Raw genomic sequence first — 20,514 nt, forward strand, 5'->3', positions numbered from 1 at the left:
GTAAGGATGGGCTTGTGCTTCTGGGATCCTGGAATATGATCAATAAATTGATAAAACCTAACAAGCACCTTATTCTTTTCATTGTTGACCCATCAGCATTCTGAGTATCATTCATGTCCACAATTCTAACAGTTTAGCTTTGTAGACTTCAATTTCTACCTTGTAGCATGAGACCACAGGTGTGGTTGTGTTTTCTGAATTGCTTGAATTGAGAAGGACTACACTTTCAACCTTCCTTGATCACTTTCCCCCATATTTCTACTCTGATTTTTTTCTAGCCAAATCTTTTCTACAACCTTTATTTTCTGTTCATTTTCCAAAAATACTCAGGGCTTCCTGTGAGCCTCATCATGGGTGCTGGGAATCAAACTTCAGTCCTGTTCAAGAGTAACCAGTACTCTCCATCACTGAGCCATCTCTCTGTCCCATCTGGTTTTAGTTCTTTTTTTTGGGGGGAGGGCAAGGTTTCAAGACAGGGTTTTTCTATGTAACAGTCCTGGCTGTTTGAGAACTCGCTCTGTAGACCAGGCTGGCCTCAAACTCACAGAGATCCGCCTGCCTCTGCCACCTGAGTGCTGGGATTAAAGGCGTGCACCACCACCTGCCTTCTTTTTCAATTCTTAATGAAAATTTTATGTGCATCCTAATTTTTGATCATGGGCCATTTGCCACAGATCATTTGGTTCACATCCTAATTTGATGTCTGATTTTAAAGTGCTGAGTAGGATACATTTATTAATTCCTAAAAGGGGTTCAGATTGAAGTGTAGTATGTTCATCAATTAAAGAAGAGATAGGCATCTGTTTATAACAAGATTCATTATTTAAAAAAAAATGTGGTTTCCTCTGCCATTTTCTGCCATATTCCCATTGCACTGAATATGGTGCCAGACTGGTAGCCAGCAAGTCCTGAGGATTCTCCCATCATATCTACCCCCGTCTGTAGATGCTGTAGATGTAATGGTCTTATTAAATAAGAAACACAGAGCCAAATGCAGAGTTAAAAGCCCAAGAGGTCAGAGCAGTAGCTAAGAGCTGAGACTAAAAACCCTTTCTTACCCCTCGCTGCCGCTGTCGTCCTTCCCCTGAGAAAGAGACCCACTTCCTATGTGTCTGTCTTTTTATTGACTTTCTGTTCTGCCTAACACCTGACCACATGACCTCCTCATCACTGCCTGTCTATACAGACCTCCAGGTCTTCTATGGTTGGTATTGAGATTAAAGGTGTGTGTCTCCATGCTGGTGGTGTCCTTGAACACACAGAGATCTGCCTGTCATGTGATCAAGATTAAGGGTGTGTGCTACCACTGCCAGACTTCTGGTATGGCTTGCTATTAGCTCTGAACCCCAGGCAACTTTATTTATTAACATACAAATAAAATCACATTTCAGCACAAATAAAATATCACCATACCTATCCCCCTTAGAGTTGGGATTATAGGCATGTGTAGCCAGGCCCCTGAGTGCTGGGAATTGGAACTCACAAGGATAATTGCAAATAGCAAGTACTAGCCGCTGAGCCATCTTTCCTGCCCAGTATATCCATAGATAGGTTTTGACTACAAATTGAGCCATTCAGGGGTGGAAAATATTTGAAATAAATTACATCTATACTGAACATGTATAGACTTTTGTTCTTGTCACTATCCATATAAGTATTTATGTAACATTCACATTTTATTTTTTGTTATAAATGTAGAAAAGATGTAAAGTATGAAAAGGATATGTTATGGTTTTATGTAAACGCCACTTATTTATTTTTCCATATGTATGTGTGTGCATGTACATGGGTGCATGTCAGTGCAGGTACACATATTTGTGTGTGCAAGCATGTAGAGGCCCAGGGCTGATATTGGGTGTCTTTTGCTTTCTCTCCACCTTATATGTTGAGCAGCGCTCACTGATCATAGCTAGTCTTCTTGCTCTGTGGGTCCTGTGTGTCTGTCTCCTTGCGCTGGGATTACAGGTGTGCCACCATGACTACCTGACATTTACTTGGGTTCTGAGGACCTGAACTCTGTCCTCACGCTTGGTTGATAATTGCCATAGTGGCTGAGCCATCTGCCCAGTCCATGCAGTTTTGTATAAGGACCTGGGGCACCTGCAGATTTTGGTGTCAGTGGTGGAAGTGCTGGCGCCACTTCCTGTGGTAATGTGGGCAACACTGTATCTCTGTATTCAAGTCGTGACTAGTTGAGTAGTATGGATTTTCTTCTGTATCTGTATTACAGATTTTCTACAGCACACTTGTACTTCTATATTTAAAAAAATTGAAGATAATACCTGAGACAAAGTCAGTGTGTGCAGATTTGTGTTATTTTCAGTTTTGGCTGAAATGTACTGTGGGCTTGTTCACAGTGCCATACTGAGAACAAGTTACTCGCAAGGCTTGCTGCACAAAGCTCAGGGTCTGTATCAGTTTTTGCTTATTAGAGGTAACCTCACCTTGTCTCAGCAGATGGCTAGTGTTTTGATTGAACAAGTATCATGAGACTCTTACCCCATGTCACAAGGAGACAAGAAACTGATGACATTCACAGTTGAATGTTTTGTTTTTAGTTCCAGTTGATCAGTTTTAGCAATGGTTAAGCTCAGAGTATCAGTCTAATTAATATCTGACCATACCTTTGCACTGGTTTATCACTGGAATTTACCAGCTTTGGTGTGCACTTACATTTTATTTATTTATATCATTATTTTTTTTGATACAGGGTTTCGTGTAGCCCAGGCAGGCCTTAAGCCTATCATGTAGGCAAGAATGACCTCCAGATCTCTTGCCTCCACTTCCCAGTGCTGGCATTACAGGCTTTCATTACCACGCCAGATTAAATTTTAATTTATAAGACAGAGTTGGAACAAGTGATTTAAAGAAAAGATAGGCATGTGTTTATAACAAGATTCATTTTTTTTATATCATTATTTTTTTGACAGTGGTTGTCTGTCTCTGGTTACACTTGACAGGCAAAGAGAAAGTTCTTGGTTACTGTCAGACAATTAGTTACTGCTCCTCACTTCTGAGAGGGTAGGAGAACAAAGGATGGGAAAACATTGACGTTCTTTCCTTAAGATGGTTTCTTAGAAAATGCTGTTTTCCTAACTCCTTGGGGGAAATGTGGCTATAAGCTTGCAGTTACTACATTTTTGCCCAGAGAAGGGGCTAAAGTTAGTATCGTATCCTTTCTGGTTGCCAGAGGCAACACAGTTTAATTTGTGCCCCACTGGCAGTCATTGTAGAATAATTTTAGTGATTTTTATTTTGTGTGTGTCTGAGCACGTGTGTGTGTGTGTTGAGGGGTAGGCACATGGGATGGCTCCAATAGGGAGGTCACAGGCCAGCCTCAGTTTCCCTTCTCCCTCCACCTTGGCTGAGGGAAGGTTTCCTTGTTGTTTGCTGCTCAGCTGAGCTGCTTCCGCCGGGCTCCCTGGCTCACAAGCTTTCAGGGATTCTCCTGTCTCTGTCTCTACCTCTTGTCAAGCGATAGGAGCACTAAGTATTATAAACATGTGCTATCTACCTGCATAGATTGAGGTTCCTGGGGTTCAGACTCAGCTCCTCACATTCAGAAAGCTAGTGCTTTACCCACTGAACCATCTCCTCTGCCCCCTACCCTTTTTTTCCTGCCACCTTTTCATTTCTTAGCTTTTAGAGCTTCTCACTCAGCCTGACTCTGTCCTTCCTGAGTTCTGGGCTATCAGTGCTGGGTGTAGGAAACAAAACAGCTAAAGTGCAGATGGTCACTCCAGGGTCAGCCATGCTTGAGTCTTTGCACATCCCGGGGGCTGTGTAGATGGGGAGCTCCTGGTCTAGCCTGTGGCTGTCAGTCCTGTAGATAGACAGAAACCCAGTGTATGTGTGTTTGAAACTTGACATGGAGCGGGAAAGCAGCACACCCTAAGAGCTGCATTTGAGAGGTTTGCTGTTCTTCAGTTGGTGGGTTGAGATTTCTTGCAAGTACTCTTCTCTGCTGTTCTATTTTCTGATGACCCTTTAGTGTTTCGTTTATCACAGACGATGAGATTCACGTACAGAAGTCTTTTAGGGTCATGGTAGTGCAAGAGTAGAATGGCTTAGTCCTCCCAGGATCTGGCCGGGTTCTGTCTGGCCATGCTTTCTTGAGTAATGGCTGCACCTGCAAAAGTCATTTGTATGTAACACGTTAGACTAGAAAGTATGTCTTCAGCGTAATCAGGGGAGAAAAGGTATAATTCTTACACTTGTGTCTACAATCAGAACTCTTTTTTTTTTCTCTTAATGCAGAGTGGACGCAGATATCTACCAGGTACCTTAGAGAGCAGTTGGTCAAGATCTCTGACTTTTACCACATGGCCTCCAGTACAGGTGATGGTCCTGTCCCTGTGCCACCAGAGGTTGAGCAAGCCATGAAGCAGTGGGAGTACAACGAGAAGCTGGCATTTCACATGTTCCAGGTAATCTGATCAAGGCATGCAAGAAAAGGACACCTTCCATATGCAGTCATGTGCTTATCACACATGTCTTATCATACAGTCATGTGTTTATCACAGAGTATGCTTCTGTCTAAATGTAGATGGGATAGCCTGCTACATACTTAGACTATATGACACAGTATATACTTGTTACATGAGGTCTTTGGTTGACCAAAACATGCTGGCAAATGTCTATAGTTACATATTCTGGGGCTAAATAATATATCTTTATATGAACTGATGCATTCACAGAAAGAAGTTTAACATTTGTATGTAAATGAAAAATTTGAGGCAAATTCTTACTGGCCTTGAACTCAATCATGCAGACCATGCCGACTTTCTCTGCTTGCCTGGGGTTAAAGGCATACACTACAGTGCCAGGCACATCTCTTACGGTACATTCAAGGTAACACGTGTGCTCTGTGATGACAGTTTCTCACACATATTTGTCTCCACTTGTCAGTGACATCAGGTGTTTTTATGCCATTAATTACTTTGTAATTGTGCAATTAAGTGCAACCCTCTTAGACTCTTTATTTTGCAAATTAGATATATTAATTTAGAAACACCTTTGTGCTGACGCTTCCTATCTCATAACAGATCTCCTCTGCCATTGAATTATTCCATGTAAAGGTCGTCTTCATTTAGCTCAGTTGTGTCTTGAAATGAAAATTTAAGGGGTGGATTAAGGGCAACCAGGAACTGTGGGATTCTCACCCAGACAATCTGCTGTAATTATGATTGACCAGTGGAGGTCAATTGTGGTGTTATTTGCCTTTGTTTTTATTCCTGACAAGGTGTATTTAGCTAAATCCTATTATTAGCCCAGATTTTCATTACCCATTATGTTAATCAAAGAGGAAAAGAATCCGTGATTTTTAAATGTTGCATTTAGAACTTTAATTATAATATCCAGGTAGCAAGTGAGTTTTAGAAAACAGCTCAAATAGTGAAGCAAACAAGCAAGAAGCTGTGTGGTTCTTTTGTGAAGCAGCATTGTTAGTTTTTAGATGACTAAGCACAGCTCTTTAAAACCCCAGCCCTGTTTGTGCTGACCGCTTCAGAGCCTGCTCCTCACTGTTACGGCTTTTACCAGTCTAGCCATTTAGTTGGCATCTCAGAAGTGTATTTTCTTAGCACACTTTGTGCTTTTATTAAGATTATGTACTAGAGTAACATTTATTAAATTCATTTATTGTCAGTGTGTGTGAGTGTGTGTGTGTGTGTGTGTGTGTGTGTGTGTGTGTATATGTGTGTGTGTGTGTGTGCTATTGCTTCTTTTGTCTATATGGATACCTGGAGGCCAAAGGTCAACACTGATATTGATGCATTCCTCCGGAGCCTGCCATCTTGTTTTCTGTAACAGTCTCCCACTGGGACTTTAGGCTTAGTCTACATTGGCTGACCAGTGAGTTCCAAGGGTCTGCCTTTACCTACTTCTTTGCCCTGGATTTCGGGTTCATGCCATCGTGTTTATTATTTATTTACTTATTTATTATTTTCTTTTTTTTTTTTTTTTTTTTTTTTTGGTTTTTTTTTGAGACAGGGTTTCTCTGTGTAGCTTTGCGCCTTTTCCTGGAACTCACTTGGTAGCCCAGGCTGGCCTCGAACTCACAGAGATCCACCTGGCTCTGCCTCCCGAGTGCTGGGATTAAAGGCGTGTGCCACCAACGCCCGGCATTTATTATTTTCTAATGTGGGTACTGGGAATTGAACTCAGATCCTCATGCTGTACAGCGAACATTTAACATTGTGACCTGTCTCCCCAGCCCCAGGATCCTTTTTCAAAATCAGTTTTGTTACCTTGTGTTCGCCGTCATTACACATTAATGCAAAAATTTATTTTAAATATTTACTAATATTTATAAATATGGCATATGATTTTCACAAAACATGGCTTGTTTTCTGTTTTGAAGTCTTTCATCCTATGAGTCCTAACACCAAGACTGTGATATGATATTAAGTGAATATGTCTAGAAAGTCATACAAATGTGTTTGTACATGTGTGTGAATACATGCAGGCCTGTGTGTGAGTTTGAGTGTGTATGAAGTCAATTGACAGAGGACGAGTATGTCAGGATTAGTGGCATCTCTGAGATGTAGCTCAGTTGTAGAGGGGCTTGTCAAATGCCTTGGGTTAGAAGACGAAAAAAGATAAGAGAACAGGGACCATGCCAGGCCAGTGAGATATTTAGGAAGATAAGTGGAGATGTAATTGTTTTTTAGCCTGGTTGTATATGATTATTTTATAGCTGTTTTATTTTATTTTTTTATTAAAAAGTATCTTTTCCTTCATTTAATGGGTCATTAAATTGATATTTTAAATAACTCATTTATAAGCAGGTGAATCTGAGAGTCATTTAAGAATTATTCTGGGGCCAGCATCTATTTCAGATCTTTGAGACAGTGGGATGAGCAGTCTTTCTACAGAGTGATCTTAGCCCCGTCTCCTCCCTGAAAATGAGTCCATGCTCCTGATAGCTTGTTGGGGTGCATCAGCCTGGAGAGTGATGGCTTCTGAATATCTGAATTTTAAAAATCAGTTCAGAATGAAGCCGATTACCAGAAACAAAAATAAAATACAGAGAGAGAGGGGCGGGGGGAGGGAGCGTGAGCACAAGAGCGAGCCCTCTTGGCCTTTATTTGGTTTTGGTTTTGGACTGTGGATTGTGATACTCTTACTGTGACAGTCACACAGGATTGAATTTACATGTAAGCATATTTTAAAAACTTAGGTTTTCTTTGACATTAGTAGTGTGCTTTTTCTTTATTTAAGGAAGGAATGTTGGAAAAACACGAGTATTTGACATGGATCCTGGACGTCTTAGAAAAGATCAGACCAGTGGACGACAACCTTCTCAAGCTCCTTTTGCCCCTGATGCTGCAGGTATGGCTCGTCTCACCTCTGCCTAGTTGATTTTATGGCAAGAGATGGGTCTGATAAGAATAATTATGTAAGGAGAGGTAGGAAGGGGAAAACCATTCCTTTTGAAAGGGAAAAAAATTGTTTTAAATGCCCTGGAAGCATTTGTATTGTACTCGTGTCCATAGTTTTGGTTTTGTTTTTTGTTTTTTGTTTTTTTTTTAAATCCAAAGGTAATTTCATGTTGGTTTTCTCCTGTATCTGAGCAACACAGCCTGCAAGTGCTACCTCTGTTCACTGATTACTGTGGGACAGAGAGCAGAGCATCACCTGTATTTTCATGGTCGCTTTTACGTACATCGGGTTAAGACTGATTTGTCAAATCATGTGAAATAATGGCTATTTGAATGAGATTTATTTATTTTTCTTGGAAAAGTAGTCCATAGAGGTACTGATAATTGGAATGACTTGAAAGTGCATCACTGGGCATCACTTTCTCGTGTCACTCATACCTGGAGCTGCACACGAGAGAGTCTCTTCGTGTGTCCCTTCTCTGTTAGCCCCTGCGATGTCTGTGCTTGACTTTCTTGTTTAGCCCCTCACTAGATGGGGGTTTGAGCTCTAGGAAAGTCACCGCCATGAAATGAGATACGTTGTAAGTAGAAAGTACACACCAGATTTCAGAATTCACATAAAATGTATACCCTGGATACGTTTTACATCCATTACTTGTTAAAGCGATATGGTTCGGAAATAGTTGGGTTAAATACAACGTTATTCTTTTTGACTTTTATTTTCCTTTTTTAAAGGTTTATTTTTATTTATGTGCGTATGTGTGTGCCTGCATGAGCTAATGTGCATTGCATGCATGCAGGTGCCTACAGAGGACAGAGGGCTTTGATCTCTTGGATCTGGAGTTAGAAGTAGTTGTGAGCCTCTTGATGTAGGGTGCAGAGAACCACACAGTAAGCATTCTGTAACTGCTGGACTATCTCTTGAATCCCTGTTTTATTTTCTTAATGGTTTACTGGAAAAATTCAAGACTATATATGTGGCTTACTTTATGTTATTGCTGGATAACATTGGCCTATATTGTATATGTGCCTTTCTTCCCTGGTAAGGAGAGTCAGATTGAAATAGTTGTGTTGAAGCATAAGGCACGACTGACTCCTGCTGTCCTTCTGCCTCTCTCTCAGTATTCAGACGAGTTTGTTCAGTCAGCCTACCTGTCTCGTCGGCTAGCGTACTTTTGTGCCCGGCGTCTTTCCTTGCTACTGAGTGATAGCCCCAACCTCCTTGCTGCTCACTCACCCCACATGATAATCGGAGCAAACAACACGAGTATCGGGACCCCCAGTCCTGGCACCCCTGGCCCTGGTATGAGCCCCATGCAGCTGGCCTTCTCGGATTTCCTTTCCTGTGCGCAGCATGGCCCCTTGGTTTATGGACTTAGTTGTATGTTGCAGGTAAGTCCATTAATAGTCTGTATTTAATGTTAAAATTCATTGTGGGAAGGACCCGGTAACTTTTATTAGAAATTTATGATCTATTACTGTTTGTTAGATCAGACTGAGAGATTTGTTGTATCTATGCAGAAGAAAATTATTGTGATTGTTTTTTGGGGTGTTTTTGTTGAATTAGAGACAGGCTAGAGACAGGGTCTCCCCTGTAGGCTAGGCTGGGCTGAAACTTAGAGCAGTCCTCAGGCTCCTGAATGCTCTGATTCCAGGTGAGTGCTGCCACATCTGGCTTTTTGCTGCTTATTTTTAGGATGGTTAAGCAGTTCAGTTGCATTTCCTTCGAGGAGAACCCATAGTTCAAGTCAGCCCTGTTGTTGTTCTGGCAAGACAGAACATGAGAGCTGCACATGAGAGAGTCTCGTGTGTCCCTTCTTTGTTAGCCCCTGCGACGTCTGCTTGACTTTCTTGTTTAGTCCCTCACCAGATGGGGGTTTGAGCTCTAGGGAAGTCACCACCCTGAACTGAGATATGTTTTAAGTAGAAAGTACACACCAGATTTATGATCTATTACTGTTTGTTAGATCAGACTGAGAGATATGTTGTATCTATGCAGAAGAAAATTACTGTGATTGTCCTTTGTGGTGTTTTCGGGCAGCATTCTCAGTGTCTGCAGTTGGCATCGTGAGCTGGATGCTTCTCTAGATGCCTCTGGGTTTCCTTAGAGTCAGGCATTGTTCCTTGTGCTGTCCTTGAATACAGCAGTGTGCTGGTTCTGGGTCCTTCAGTTAGGCATGAGAGCAGTCCCCAGAACTGCCACCTTAGTGTTCAGTTTCTGTTTCTCTAGTTCTTAGTGTGTCGTGCTCTTTACCAAGGGGTTCCGGAGTCAGGGTGTTTTGGAAGACATGGTCTCCATGGCGTTCACTGTCCTGATGAGAAGAAAGAGTTATAAATGTAGTTTGTATATCATATGCTAAGTGTTAATGGAGAGATAGCCAAAGGGCTGTGGTGGTTCAAAAGGGAACTTCTTGTTTAGCTTGAAAGCCAGGGAGCTTTCCCAGGCAACTTTTGTAGGTGTTTTGTAGTTTCAGTGGAAAGAGGTTTCCTGGGTGAGGGGTGGTGCGGGGGGGGGGGGGGGGGGCAGGGGGGATAGCAGAGAAAAAAGGTCAGAGGACGCATTAGTCACCTGTGTGCAGGTGGAGTCTGGTGGGGGTTAGTGAGTGGAAGAGCCTCTGGGCCTTAGGCTCAGGTGTCTTTAGATAGGTTTACATCAGTGAAGTGACACTGTTAATTGTACATTAGTCATTTGTTTTGGCCAGAGAATGAAAGAAGTTGGGGGGAGAGCACAGCTCAGAAAGAGGGAGGCAGGGCAAAGAAATCCATTTGGAGGTATCTAAGTGTTGCCCCCTGTTGTCTGCTTGAGTTCACACCAGAAGAGTCAACTAGATTGAAAGAACTCAGGGGAAAAAAAAAACCCTATACTGAGCATGCACAGACTTTATGTCTTATTTCCAAACTAACATAGTGTGGCGGCTATTCACATGCCGCTTATATAATGTAGAGATCATTTAAAGTATGCACGGGATTGCACAGATTATGTGCAAATACTATGCAATTTTAGATAGGCAACTGAGCATCAGTAGATTTGGATATCTGAGAAGGGCCTCAGAACTAGTACCTCACAAATGCCAAAAGATGCCGGGATTGTTTGCCAGGACTGTTTTTTTTTTTCCCCCTTGTAGAACCCCTAAGTGGATACACTCAAGAAATGGTTACATTTCTAGTTCTGAAGACTAGGGCAGACCTGAGATGGGTTGAGGCTGCCCACAGAGCTCACGGTGAAAATGACTTACCTGAAAGGCACGTGTGGTCGAGAGCTGCTGAGGGGAGTTCATCAAAGAGAATAGGAGAGTTGGGGATACAAGGAGAGAGCAACGGAATTATAGTCTAGAAACAGACAAGAGTAACAAAACTACTCTCATAGTTTTATATCCTTTCTACAATGTCTTTCACCAGGCGGTGGTGGTGCATGCCTTTAATCCCAGCACTCGGGAGGCAGAGCCAGGAGGATCTCTGTGAGTTTGAGGCCAACCTGGGCTACAGTGAGTTCCAGGAAAGGCGCAAAGCTACACAGAGAAACCCTGTTTCGAAAAACAAAACAAAACAAAAAGTCTTTAGTATTGTATTGTTTGGTTTCAAGCACTGTGTTAAGTGGTAACATATTAAACCATTTGGTTTTCAAAACCGGCCTTGAGATACAGGAACCATCATTCATTTATTTTTTGATTGGCGTTTTTGAGATAAGGATAAGCCAGCAACACTCGAGTCATGGAGCAGCTGTGACGATTGTAGGGCCTGCTTCTTACAAGCTGGCCGAGTTTCAAAAACGTGTCCATAAAAGTTTAGAGTAGGGGTGGGGGAGTTATCCTCTAGACCAAATCTAGCCTGTGAGCCAAGAATAGGCTGCACATTGTTATTGTGTAACTAAAACAGCCAAAGGAAAATATGTGACAGAAACTGTAGGTGGCCTGCAAAGCTGAAAATATTTGTTGTCCAGATTTTTATAGAAAAAGTTGGATAATTCCTGTATTGCGGTACATCTGCTGAGCATTTTGAAGCTTTAAGACACACTATTTAAGAGTTTTTAAAAAAATAATAAAAAATTTTAATCTTAGCACTTAGTATCCTAATTGTATTTCTTTTTGTTTAACTATTAAAAAACCATTTGAAGTGACAAATATTGTATTTTACTTAGCTTCCTACATTTCCTGTGTTGGAGTATTAGCTAATCAATGACACTAATTTCTCGGTAGCTGTGCTGATGACTCTTAAGTCTTGTCTTACCACTTGGGTAGCTGAGAATGGGAAAAGACATTTGTATCTTAAGATCATCTGTAGGAAACCTGACATTGTTTCTTTTTTTTAAATTGAAGTTGCTGTTAATACTTTTCTCCCTTCTCTAAATGTCTGGGATATTCCTGCTTTATTTCTAGACTGTCACTCTGTGTTGCCCAAGTGCCTTGGTGTGGAATTATTCCACAAATGAAAACAAGATCGCAAACCCAGGCTCTCCCCTGGATCTGCTGCAGGTTGCCCCTTCCAGCCTCCCCATGCCGGGTGGGAATACGGCTTTCAATCAGCAGGTAGACATTTGCTTCATTGCTTTTATGAATGTTTTCATTTCCCAGAAGCACCTGGGCATGGTGGGCCATGCCTTGTCTTGACACCTGAGATATCATAATACCTGTTCCAGCTCTGCCATGACTCTAGGTGATAGTTTTTAGACCTCTCCCCGACTTTTTTGAAACACAGATGTTCATAAAGTGTTCTGTTAACCCAGGCAGCTGCCACCCCGGGAGTTTTGGTGATGATTCTGATCCTGAGTGTGAGCCCTGGAGTAATAGTTTGTAATGTTTAGGAGTTGTTGTGTATTTTTATTTGTGCTGCAATATTTGCTTCAAGACTTACGCAGCTTCAGCTTTGGGGTTATGACTAATACTTAGCACAAGACACTTGCCTTAAGTTACTGAAGCACCACTCATTCACTTCCTGCTTAGACCAGTGGCTCAAAGATATTCCAACTCTGCCTTGCCTTACATGCTGTAAAGATATTTCACTTGCTACATTTTCCCCAGGCATTTGTTTTTATCAGCATTTACTATTGGATCAAATCATTACTTATAAAGCAAAAAATACATGGCTCGGGGTTGGGGACTTAGGTCAGTGGTAGAGCGCTTGCCTAGCAAGCGCAAGGCCCTGGGTTCGGTCCTCGGCTCTGAAAAAAAAAAATAAAAAAATAAAAAATAAAAAATGCATGGCTCATGCAGGAATTTACATGTCCTGTGATACAGTAAAGATTGTCCCTCACCAGAGCATGAACTACTCACATAGAAAACTTGACATGATTTAGGCAGCCATTGAGAGTTTCCAAGTAGAGGTTAACATGAAGTGTTTATCTTCCAGGTCAGGGCAAGGATTTATGAGGTGGAACAGCAAATAAAACAGAGAGGCCGTGCAGTAGAAGTTCGGTGGTCTTTTGACAAGTGTCAAGAGTCGACAGCAGGTACAGTATGCTGCGGAAGAGTGATGACTTCAGCAGTGTTCGGCTTTCTTTCTCATGCTTGTAACGGACTTCACATGAGTGAGGGAGCTTTACACCTTCAGCTACTGGCTTTCTGTGGTTTAGTTCTTGCAGTTCCTTGATAGTATATGCTGAGAGTTACAAAGCTCTTTCCCTTGTGTGATGGTGTTTTTTTTATACTCTGATAGCCTGGCTTATCTAATTGCTTCCTTAATTTCTGCATCTAGGGGTGACTATTAGTCGGGTTTTGCACACACTGGAAGTCTTGGATCGTCATTGTTTTGACCGAACTGATTCCAGCAATTCGATGGAGACGCTTTATCATAAAATTTTCTGGGCAAACCAAAACAAAGATAACCAAGAGGTAGTTAATACTACTTTTCTTCCTTTTGTCTTGTTTTCTTCTCACTCAATAAATTCTGGCGATGTCTTTACTCTGCTGTATGTCTTATGAAAGCATGTGCATTACTAATCTTTCTTTTTTGGGACCAAGATGAGTACTGTTATTATAATAAAATATACATTGGGTTGGTTCTCCCTCGATATATTGATGGGAAAAATCTTTTCTTTACCTTTGGTCATCTCTACATTTTAGTTTTAGTATATTGCTTGTCTAGTGCTTGACTTTATATAGAATCCGGCTTTAGTTTGGGGGTGTAACTTAGTCTGCAGCACAGCAGAGGGCAGCACATGGCTATATACAGACATGGTCTTTGAAAAGTCTTAACAATTATAATTTTTATTTTTTCCTATCAAAAGATTGTATTGTTAGTGAACTGCTGGATAAATATAAAATTTTCAGAGACTGCCTTTTTTACTCAGTCTTCAGAGAAATAGAAATATTACTTTTATAATGAAAAAATGCCCCTCACATATGCAGCTTGTGTGAGATGCAAAGTAATACCGAGGTACGTCTTAGTACATTTTCAGAGCAAACACTTTAGGTAACGTATTAAGTCTCTTTGATTTTTATGCACACTGTTAATGGTTTTGTGGAAAAGGAAACAAAACAACAACAACAACAATAATACAAAAAAAACCCAAAATAACTTTCTTTGCCAGGCAGGACCTGACCCACATTCCAGAGTATTCCTCTTATGGAATAATTTGTGAGCCATTATCTTCTTCTCAAAAAGAGGTTCAAGACTGTAGGAGCCACAAAGGAACAGAGTGTTAAAAGCATGGCGCGTGTCACGTGGAGTTTCCGTCTCTCGGGCGTCTCTGCAGACATGAGTTTCTGTACTTAGGAGAGCAGATGAGTCCACATGATTCTCAGCTCATTGAGGGGAGGCATGGTGTTCTTGTCCCCAGAGATGGAAACTTTCCATCCCTGTAGTGGATAAAAGGTTTTAGGAATACCGGGATTTTCACATGTAGACGTGAGTTGTCTGCAGTGAGTTGTTTTTGTGCCCGAGTCCATCAAGAACTCTTCAGCCTTGTTGTACTAACTTACGAATTCTGCTTCAGGACTGGAGAGATGGTCAAGGGGTCGGCTGCTCTTCTAGAGGGCCCAGGTTCCCAGCACCCACATGGCTGCTCAGAGCCACCAGTAACTCCAGTTCTGAGAGTTCTAACACCCTCTTAGGACCTCCACAAGCATCAGTGATGCATACGAAGCACAAACATGCAGGCAAAATCTTACATGTACCCATAAATTAAAAATAAATAACTCTTCAAGGAAAAAAATTAAAGTCTTATTCCAGTGGTTCTCAACCACCCTAATGCTGAGACCCTCCCTATAATACAGTTCCTCGTGTTGTGATGACCATAAAATTATTCTTGTTGCTACTCCATTAACTGTAATTTTGCTACTGTTAGGAATCATAATGCAAACACCTAATAACGTAGGGTATCTGATAAATGACCCTGAAAGGGGTCACAACCCACGAGGTAGTGACCTGCTGCAGTCACTCATGGAAACTCAAATTACCCACAAACAACTGCAAAAGTAAGTGTTACGGAGGGTGCCTTACCAAGGGTAGAAATTGTATTGTGATGTTTCTGAACACAATCCCACTGTCCCCAGGATTCTGTGAGAAGCCTGGTTACTTCACAGCAGGTACCAGAAACAAGCCACTGGGTTCAAGAACTCCATCAGGTTAAATTCTAAAAAGCTTATTCTGTTTTAAAATTAACAAAAATGTTTATTGTGGCGGTAGAGTTAGTTATATTGAGAATTTCTCTTAAAATATGTTATCTAAATTATTTACCTATATTAATTAGTTTTGTGTTGTGATAAAATACCTCAGCAAAAAAGCAGGTTAGGGAAGAGAGAGCTGATTGTGGCTTACAGAGCTGGAGGGGTTAGTGTCCTTTAGGGCAGGCGGAAGGCCTGGCATCAGAAGGGTGAGGCTGGCCTACCAGTCCAGAAGCAGAGTGATGGAGGCTTATCTCCACACAAGAAATAGAACAGGAAATGGGGCCAGGCGATAAAACTCCATAGAGTCTGTCCTCAGTGACATTTCCTCCAGCAGGGTTTCACATCTTAAAGTCCCATAAACCTTCCCAGCCACCACAAGTGGAGACCAAGCATTGAAACAAGGGAGCCTGTAGGGGATATTCACATTCAGACCACAACAGGACCTATCTGACTGTCTTTGATCTCAGGAAGCAGGGGAGAATTTGAGCCTCCTCTTAAGGAAGGCATTCTCTGCTGTGCCACTAGAGGGCAGTGTGGGCCCTATACTGAGTCCTGGATGTTGTAGCAATTTGGAGGGAATGCAGATGTTGGCTTTAGTGTAGCAGTAATTATAGCGAATATTGGTTACGTTCTGGAAAGAGGTGCCAGTTGCTTTGTGGTTAATGTGCTGTTTTTGAGTAAGACAAAAATGGTATTGTTAACCTTTAGTTCACACTTACTACCTTTTAATCCGGGAGGATATCTGGATAGACAGCCCCATCTGTAGTATTTAACATTAACATTTAAAAAATATGGCTTTAGTATTTGTTGTGTATTTGTATTAAGGTGCATAATTATGTATAGGCTTGCAAGTGGCAATTTTACTTCTCCATTTACTTTTTATTGGGATTTTCTTCTCTTCTCCCTTACCTATCTCCCTGGCTTTCCCTCTCCTCTCCCTCTTATTCCTCCCCTTCCCTCCTTCCTTCCCCCCCCCCTTCCTCTCCCTTCTTTTGAGATAGGGTCTCACTGTGTGGCTCAGGCAGACCTTTGAACTCAAACCTTTCCTGCCTTGGCTGTTTAGTGCTGGGACTGCAGGCATGTGCCACTGTGCCTGGCTCGGGTTACTGTTTTCCTGAGCACTGCATCGCTTGTTATATTTCTGGAATTCAGAAGTGAATGCTGAATGATAGCTGTGTAGCCTAGAGCAAGTTACTCACAGTTGTGTGCCTAGAGTTCATGCATAATTATACAACACTTGAACACGAATACTTTGAGATTATAAGACAGATTATAAGTATATTTCAAAATTTGCTATTGCCTGTATTTATATTGGAAGACCCAACATGATGTAGTTGTTCCCTGGTAAGACAGGATATATTGAGTGGTTGGTTAAGACTCAAAAACTTGCTGGGCGGTGGTGGTGCATACCTTTAATCCCAGCACTTGGGAGGCAGAGCCAGGTGGATCTCTGTGAGTTCGAGGCCAGCTTGGTCTACAGAGCGAGATCCAGGACAGGCACCAAAACTACACAGAGAAACCCTGTCTCGAAAAACCAAACAACAACAACAAACCAAAAACCCATCTCCTGTCTTTAGAACATACTTCCCTTTTCTTGGATTTCCTAATTTGTCTAGGATTGATATATCATGTTAGATGGTAGATGAAGTTACCAACCTCTGGTCCCTGTGGTCTGAGGTTTGCTCTTACTCAGAATGTTCCTCCCCATACCATTTGGGGAGACTTCATCCCCCTCCTTTCTCTGCTGTTTGAAATAACCAAGGGGGCAATCTAATTCTCTCCATCCTTGTAGGTGATGGGGAGAACATCTGTCCAGATGTGAGTGCAGCATCAGCTTCAGTGTTAGTGAAAGCCCATTAGAAATTCCAGTGCACAGACAAGGATGTTGAGACCAGGTCCTGCCTGTTGTGAGAGGAGCTGACACTGCCCAGGCCTGAGGCACACTTTCCCTGATAGCTCATGGGAATGTGGCATTCTTTTCCTCTTTCCCTTGACCCCCTGTGATCTGTTGGGGCTGTGTCCAGTTGAGTGCTGTGGTAAAGATGGTAGGGAATTATCTTCAACACCCTTTATATTTTACTCCAGTTCTGTGTTTTGGTGTTTTTCCACTCAGAGCTCAGAGACTGTTTGATGGTGGTTAGGCAAGTGGTGTAGCCTGGTGTGGCAATGCCCTGTATGAAGAGGGCAGCCCCTCTCAGGGCCTGTTTACAGACTGGTTGTGATCGGAATACCCAACATTTCAGCAGAAGTGGAGTAGCAGGATTTGTATATAAGCCTTTCCAGGCCAAGCAGCAGATCTGTGCTGTGCCTGCTGGAATGCAGCTTGCTCCCAAGCTGCTGGTGCGTGCTTTTGTGGCATTTACTTCTGTAAGTCGGTCAGTGCTTCAGAACCTTTTCTGCTGGGTGGTGTGATGAAGTGTCAGGGCCCAGCAGCCACATGAGGGGAGTCTCAGTAGGCTATGAGGTCCCTCAGCTTCCAGTTACTAAGTGAGTTGGTTACTGGTGACATCATCACCAAGCAGCTGGGTGGGGAGGGCCCCTCAGCTCTGCAGAGCTCTTGGACCACTTCCTTCCTCTTGGCCTCTGTCCCTGGTTATGGCTGATAGGAGAGCAGAGGCAGCTGCATCTTTGGGTGCTTCAGGGATGTGGATTAAAGGGAAGGTCCAAAGGTAGCAGGAAAAGCTGCTTTTCACTTCTTCTTCTGGAAGTACAAAGTCCAGGAAACAGACTTTGTACTGAGTCATGGAAAAACCAGGCCAGCTGCACCAGGCAGAGAGCTTCAGAACAGCAGCATTATGGGCGTTTCCTCCACCCCTACTCCTAGTACCACCACCCACCCCAAACCACAAACCTACATGGTCTTGTTTATATTTGTGTCATATTGGTTTGTCTCAGAGTTTAGAGTTTTTAGTTAACTAAATTCTCAAGTTTAGCATGTACTTTACTTACCTTGAATCCACTAGGCTGAGGCGCTCTGCTTGATTACTGTCGTCAAAAATCCGAGAGCTTTGTGTCTTCCTTGACTGTGCTTGTTATACACTTACCTTTCTCACTCCATGGCGCTGTGACCTCGAGGTCTGTGTCTTGTGACTTCCAGCACATCATTCGTCCCTGGCTTCAGGCCTGGGTTCCGAGGATGTGATCAGTGTATATTTACTCACTTCGGGTTCTTGTGCTCACTAAAAGGCTGCTGGTGTAATAATGGGGAGAAGGATACACCTCTAGGATTCACTTTGGAGGAGAGGGGAGCCGCTTCATGAAATGTGTATCTGCTTTACAATCGGTATAGACTCAGACAGACAAGAAGGTACTTGCAAGTGGAGGCAGGGGCCTGGGTGACAGGATACCCCTCAGCTGTGAAATCAACAGGCTTTCAGGATACCCATGGATAATTTGCTTACGTGTGTAAAGGGGCATTTCATTTCTGGATGATGTAAAATAATAATGAAGCCATTATTAGTGCAGCATTAGGCATTCGTGGTGCTTGTCATGCAACTTGGTACTTAAATAGCAGCAGCCACTGTTGGAAGGACTCAGAAATTTATCGAGGCAGGTAACACAGGAGAAATGAATATAGTACGGTTAAATTGATTATACTGAGCCCCTTGGTGCTTTTATGGACACACGCACAAATCTCCATTGTACAGCCTACTCATCCGTAAGTCTCAGCCAGGGTCTGTTGGGATTTTTTGCCTTTTGTTTTTTGTAAAGTATTTATCTACAGTAAAGAAGCACTTGGATGGGATGGAGCCGTCTAGGGTGAGGTGGCTTAGTGCTGTAAAGTAGATCATGTTCTTGCAAATGCTTAATCCCTTTGGGGTTTTTCTTGCTTAATATAAAGAAAATAAGTCCCTTTCTAAAAGTATCAGTCAAGATAATGAAATGATATATCCATCAAGTATGTCAGTCAGCTTTCCATTGCTGTGACAGAATACTTAGCCGAGGAAAGATTTATTTTGGCTCACGATTTTAGACGTTTCATTCCATGGTTACTGGCCTCTGTTGTTTCTGGGCCTATAGTGAAGCTAAATTGTCATGGAGGGGAGTATGTGGTACACTGATGGAGGCAGGAGAGAGAGAGGGAGGAATGGGCCAGGGTCCGAATATCTATTAAAGATACTTTCTTCCATCAGGCCTCACTTCCTGAAGGTTCCAGCACTATCCAATAGTACTGCCAGCAAGGGGCTGTTAACACATGAGCTTTGCAGGAGCAGCATAGAGTCCCCACCTGTAAAGCAAGGGAAGTGTATGTGGATGGCTTCCTGTTGAGGTTCATGTATACTGAATTCATACTATGTTCCTCATAGTATGGCAAGACCAGTGTTGTGCTTTAGAATGTCACATTTCCTGCTCCAACTCGAGAGTCCTATGAATCTTTCAGAATTAACATTTTCTTAAATCAGTTAGTTAAGTGTCATTGATATTAACAGTTGGGGTAAACACAGTGTGTGTCCAGACATTTATACAGTTAGTAAATAGGAAACATACTTTCAATTTTATATTGCATTAATTACATTTATCACTTGTGTCTGTCTGTCTATGGTGTGTCTGTCTGTGGTGCGCTTGTGGTGATCACTTAACTTTCAGGGGTTGATTCTCTCCTTCTACCCTGTGGGGCCAGGGGATCACACTCAAGTCTTCAGGCTTAGTGGTAGTTGAACTCACCTGCTGAGCCATGCCACAAGCTCCAGAAAAATTCAGTAGTGGCTCACAGTTCTAGAAGCTTCAGTCATTATTGATTGGCCCTGTTGTTTTGCCCTGTGCCAGGGAGGCATGCCATACCAGGAGAGCACAGCAGGCAAAGCCAATCACCTCATGGCCTGGAAGCAAAAGAGAGAAAGAACTTGGGATCCCCCCCCACCTTTATTTATTGTATGTACGGACATGTGGGTGTATGCACTTTATAGTAAGCACTAGTGTGGAGATTGAAGGACAAAGAAGTCAGTTCTCTTTCTACTATGTAACGCTCCGAGATCTAACTCAGGTTGTCAGGCTCTGGAGGAAAGTACCTTTACCCACTGATCCATCTCATTGGCCAAAGGCTCCTTAGGTTTTATTTATCTATTTATCTGTGTGCGTGTATGCCACAGGTATGATCCCGGGGAGGCCAGAGAGGGAGTTGGTTCTTCTGGAGCTGGGGTTGTAGGTGGTGGTGAGCCAGTGTGGGTGCTGGGAGTCAAACGCTCAGGTTCTTTGGAAGAGCAGCCATCTCTTTAGCCACCAGGTATTTAAAAAAATACTGTAAAAATTATTTTACATCATAGCCTTGCTTGTAGCTCAGGCTGCCCTGGAACTTGCACTGTGGCCTGGACTGGCTACAAATCTGTCATCCTTCTGCCTCAGGCTCCTGAGTGCTACCGTTAACAGCTACATGTCACCATGGCTGTCATGCTGGTTCTGCAGATACTTTTTTATGCACTAGGTTCTTCATTTTGTCATGTGTCATCGCATTAAAGTTTTCTTTGGCCTGCGGAATATAGTTTTAAAATCTTCTAGATGAGAAAATTAGTGATTAGAGAAGAGTTATC

At 42.4% G+C, this 20,514-nt stretch overlaps 1 protein-coding gene across 5 annotated transcripts in view; it reads left to right on the forward strand.

Annotated features, from left to right (window-relative positions):
- Positions 1–20,514, forward strand: part of Med12l (mediator complex subunit 12L) — a 301,677-nt gene that overhangs the window by 65,597 nt on the left and 215,566 nt on the right. For all 5 annotated transcript variants that reach the window (XM_059265389.1, XM_059265393.1, XM_059265391.1 and 2 more), the window contains 6 exons: positions 4,258–4,427; positions 7,222–7,332; positions 8,505–8,774; positions 11,759–11,908; positions 12,729–12,828; positions 13,074–13,210. In XM_059265389.1, the coding sequence (XP_059121372.1) occupies positions 4,258–4,427; positions 7,222–7,332; positions 8,505–8,774; positions 11,759–11,908; positions 12,729–12,828; positions 13,074–13,210 (938 nt within the window). The remainder of the gene's footprint in view (positions 1–4,257; positions 4,428–7,221; positions 7,333–8,504; positions 8,775–11,758; positions 11,909–12,728; positions 12,829–13,073; positions 13,211–20,514) is intronic.

This window comes from Peromyscus eremicus, chromosome 6, assembly GCF_949786415.1.
Source record: "Peromyscus eremicus chromosome 6, PerEre_H2_v1, whole genome shotgun sequence".
Lineage (NCBI taxonomy): Eukaryota > Metazoa > Chordata > Mammalia > Rodentia > Cricetidae > Peromyscus > Peromyscus eremicus.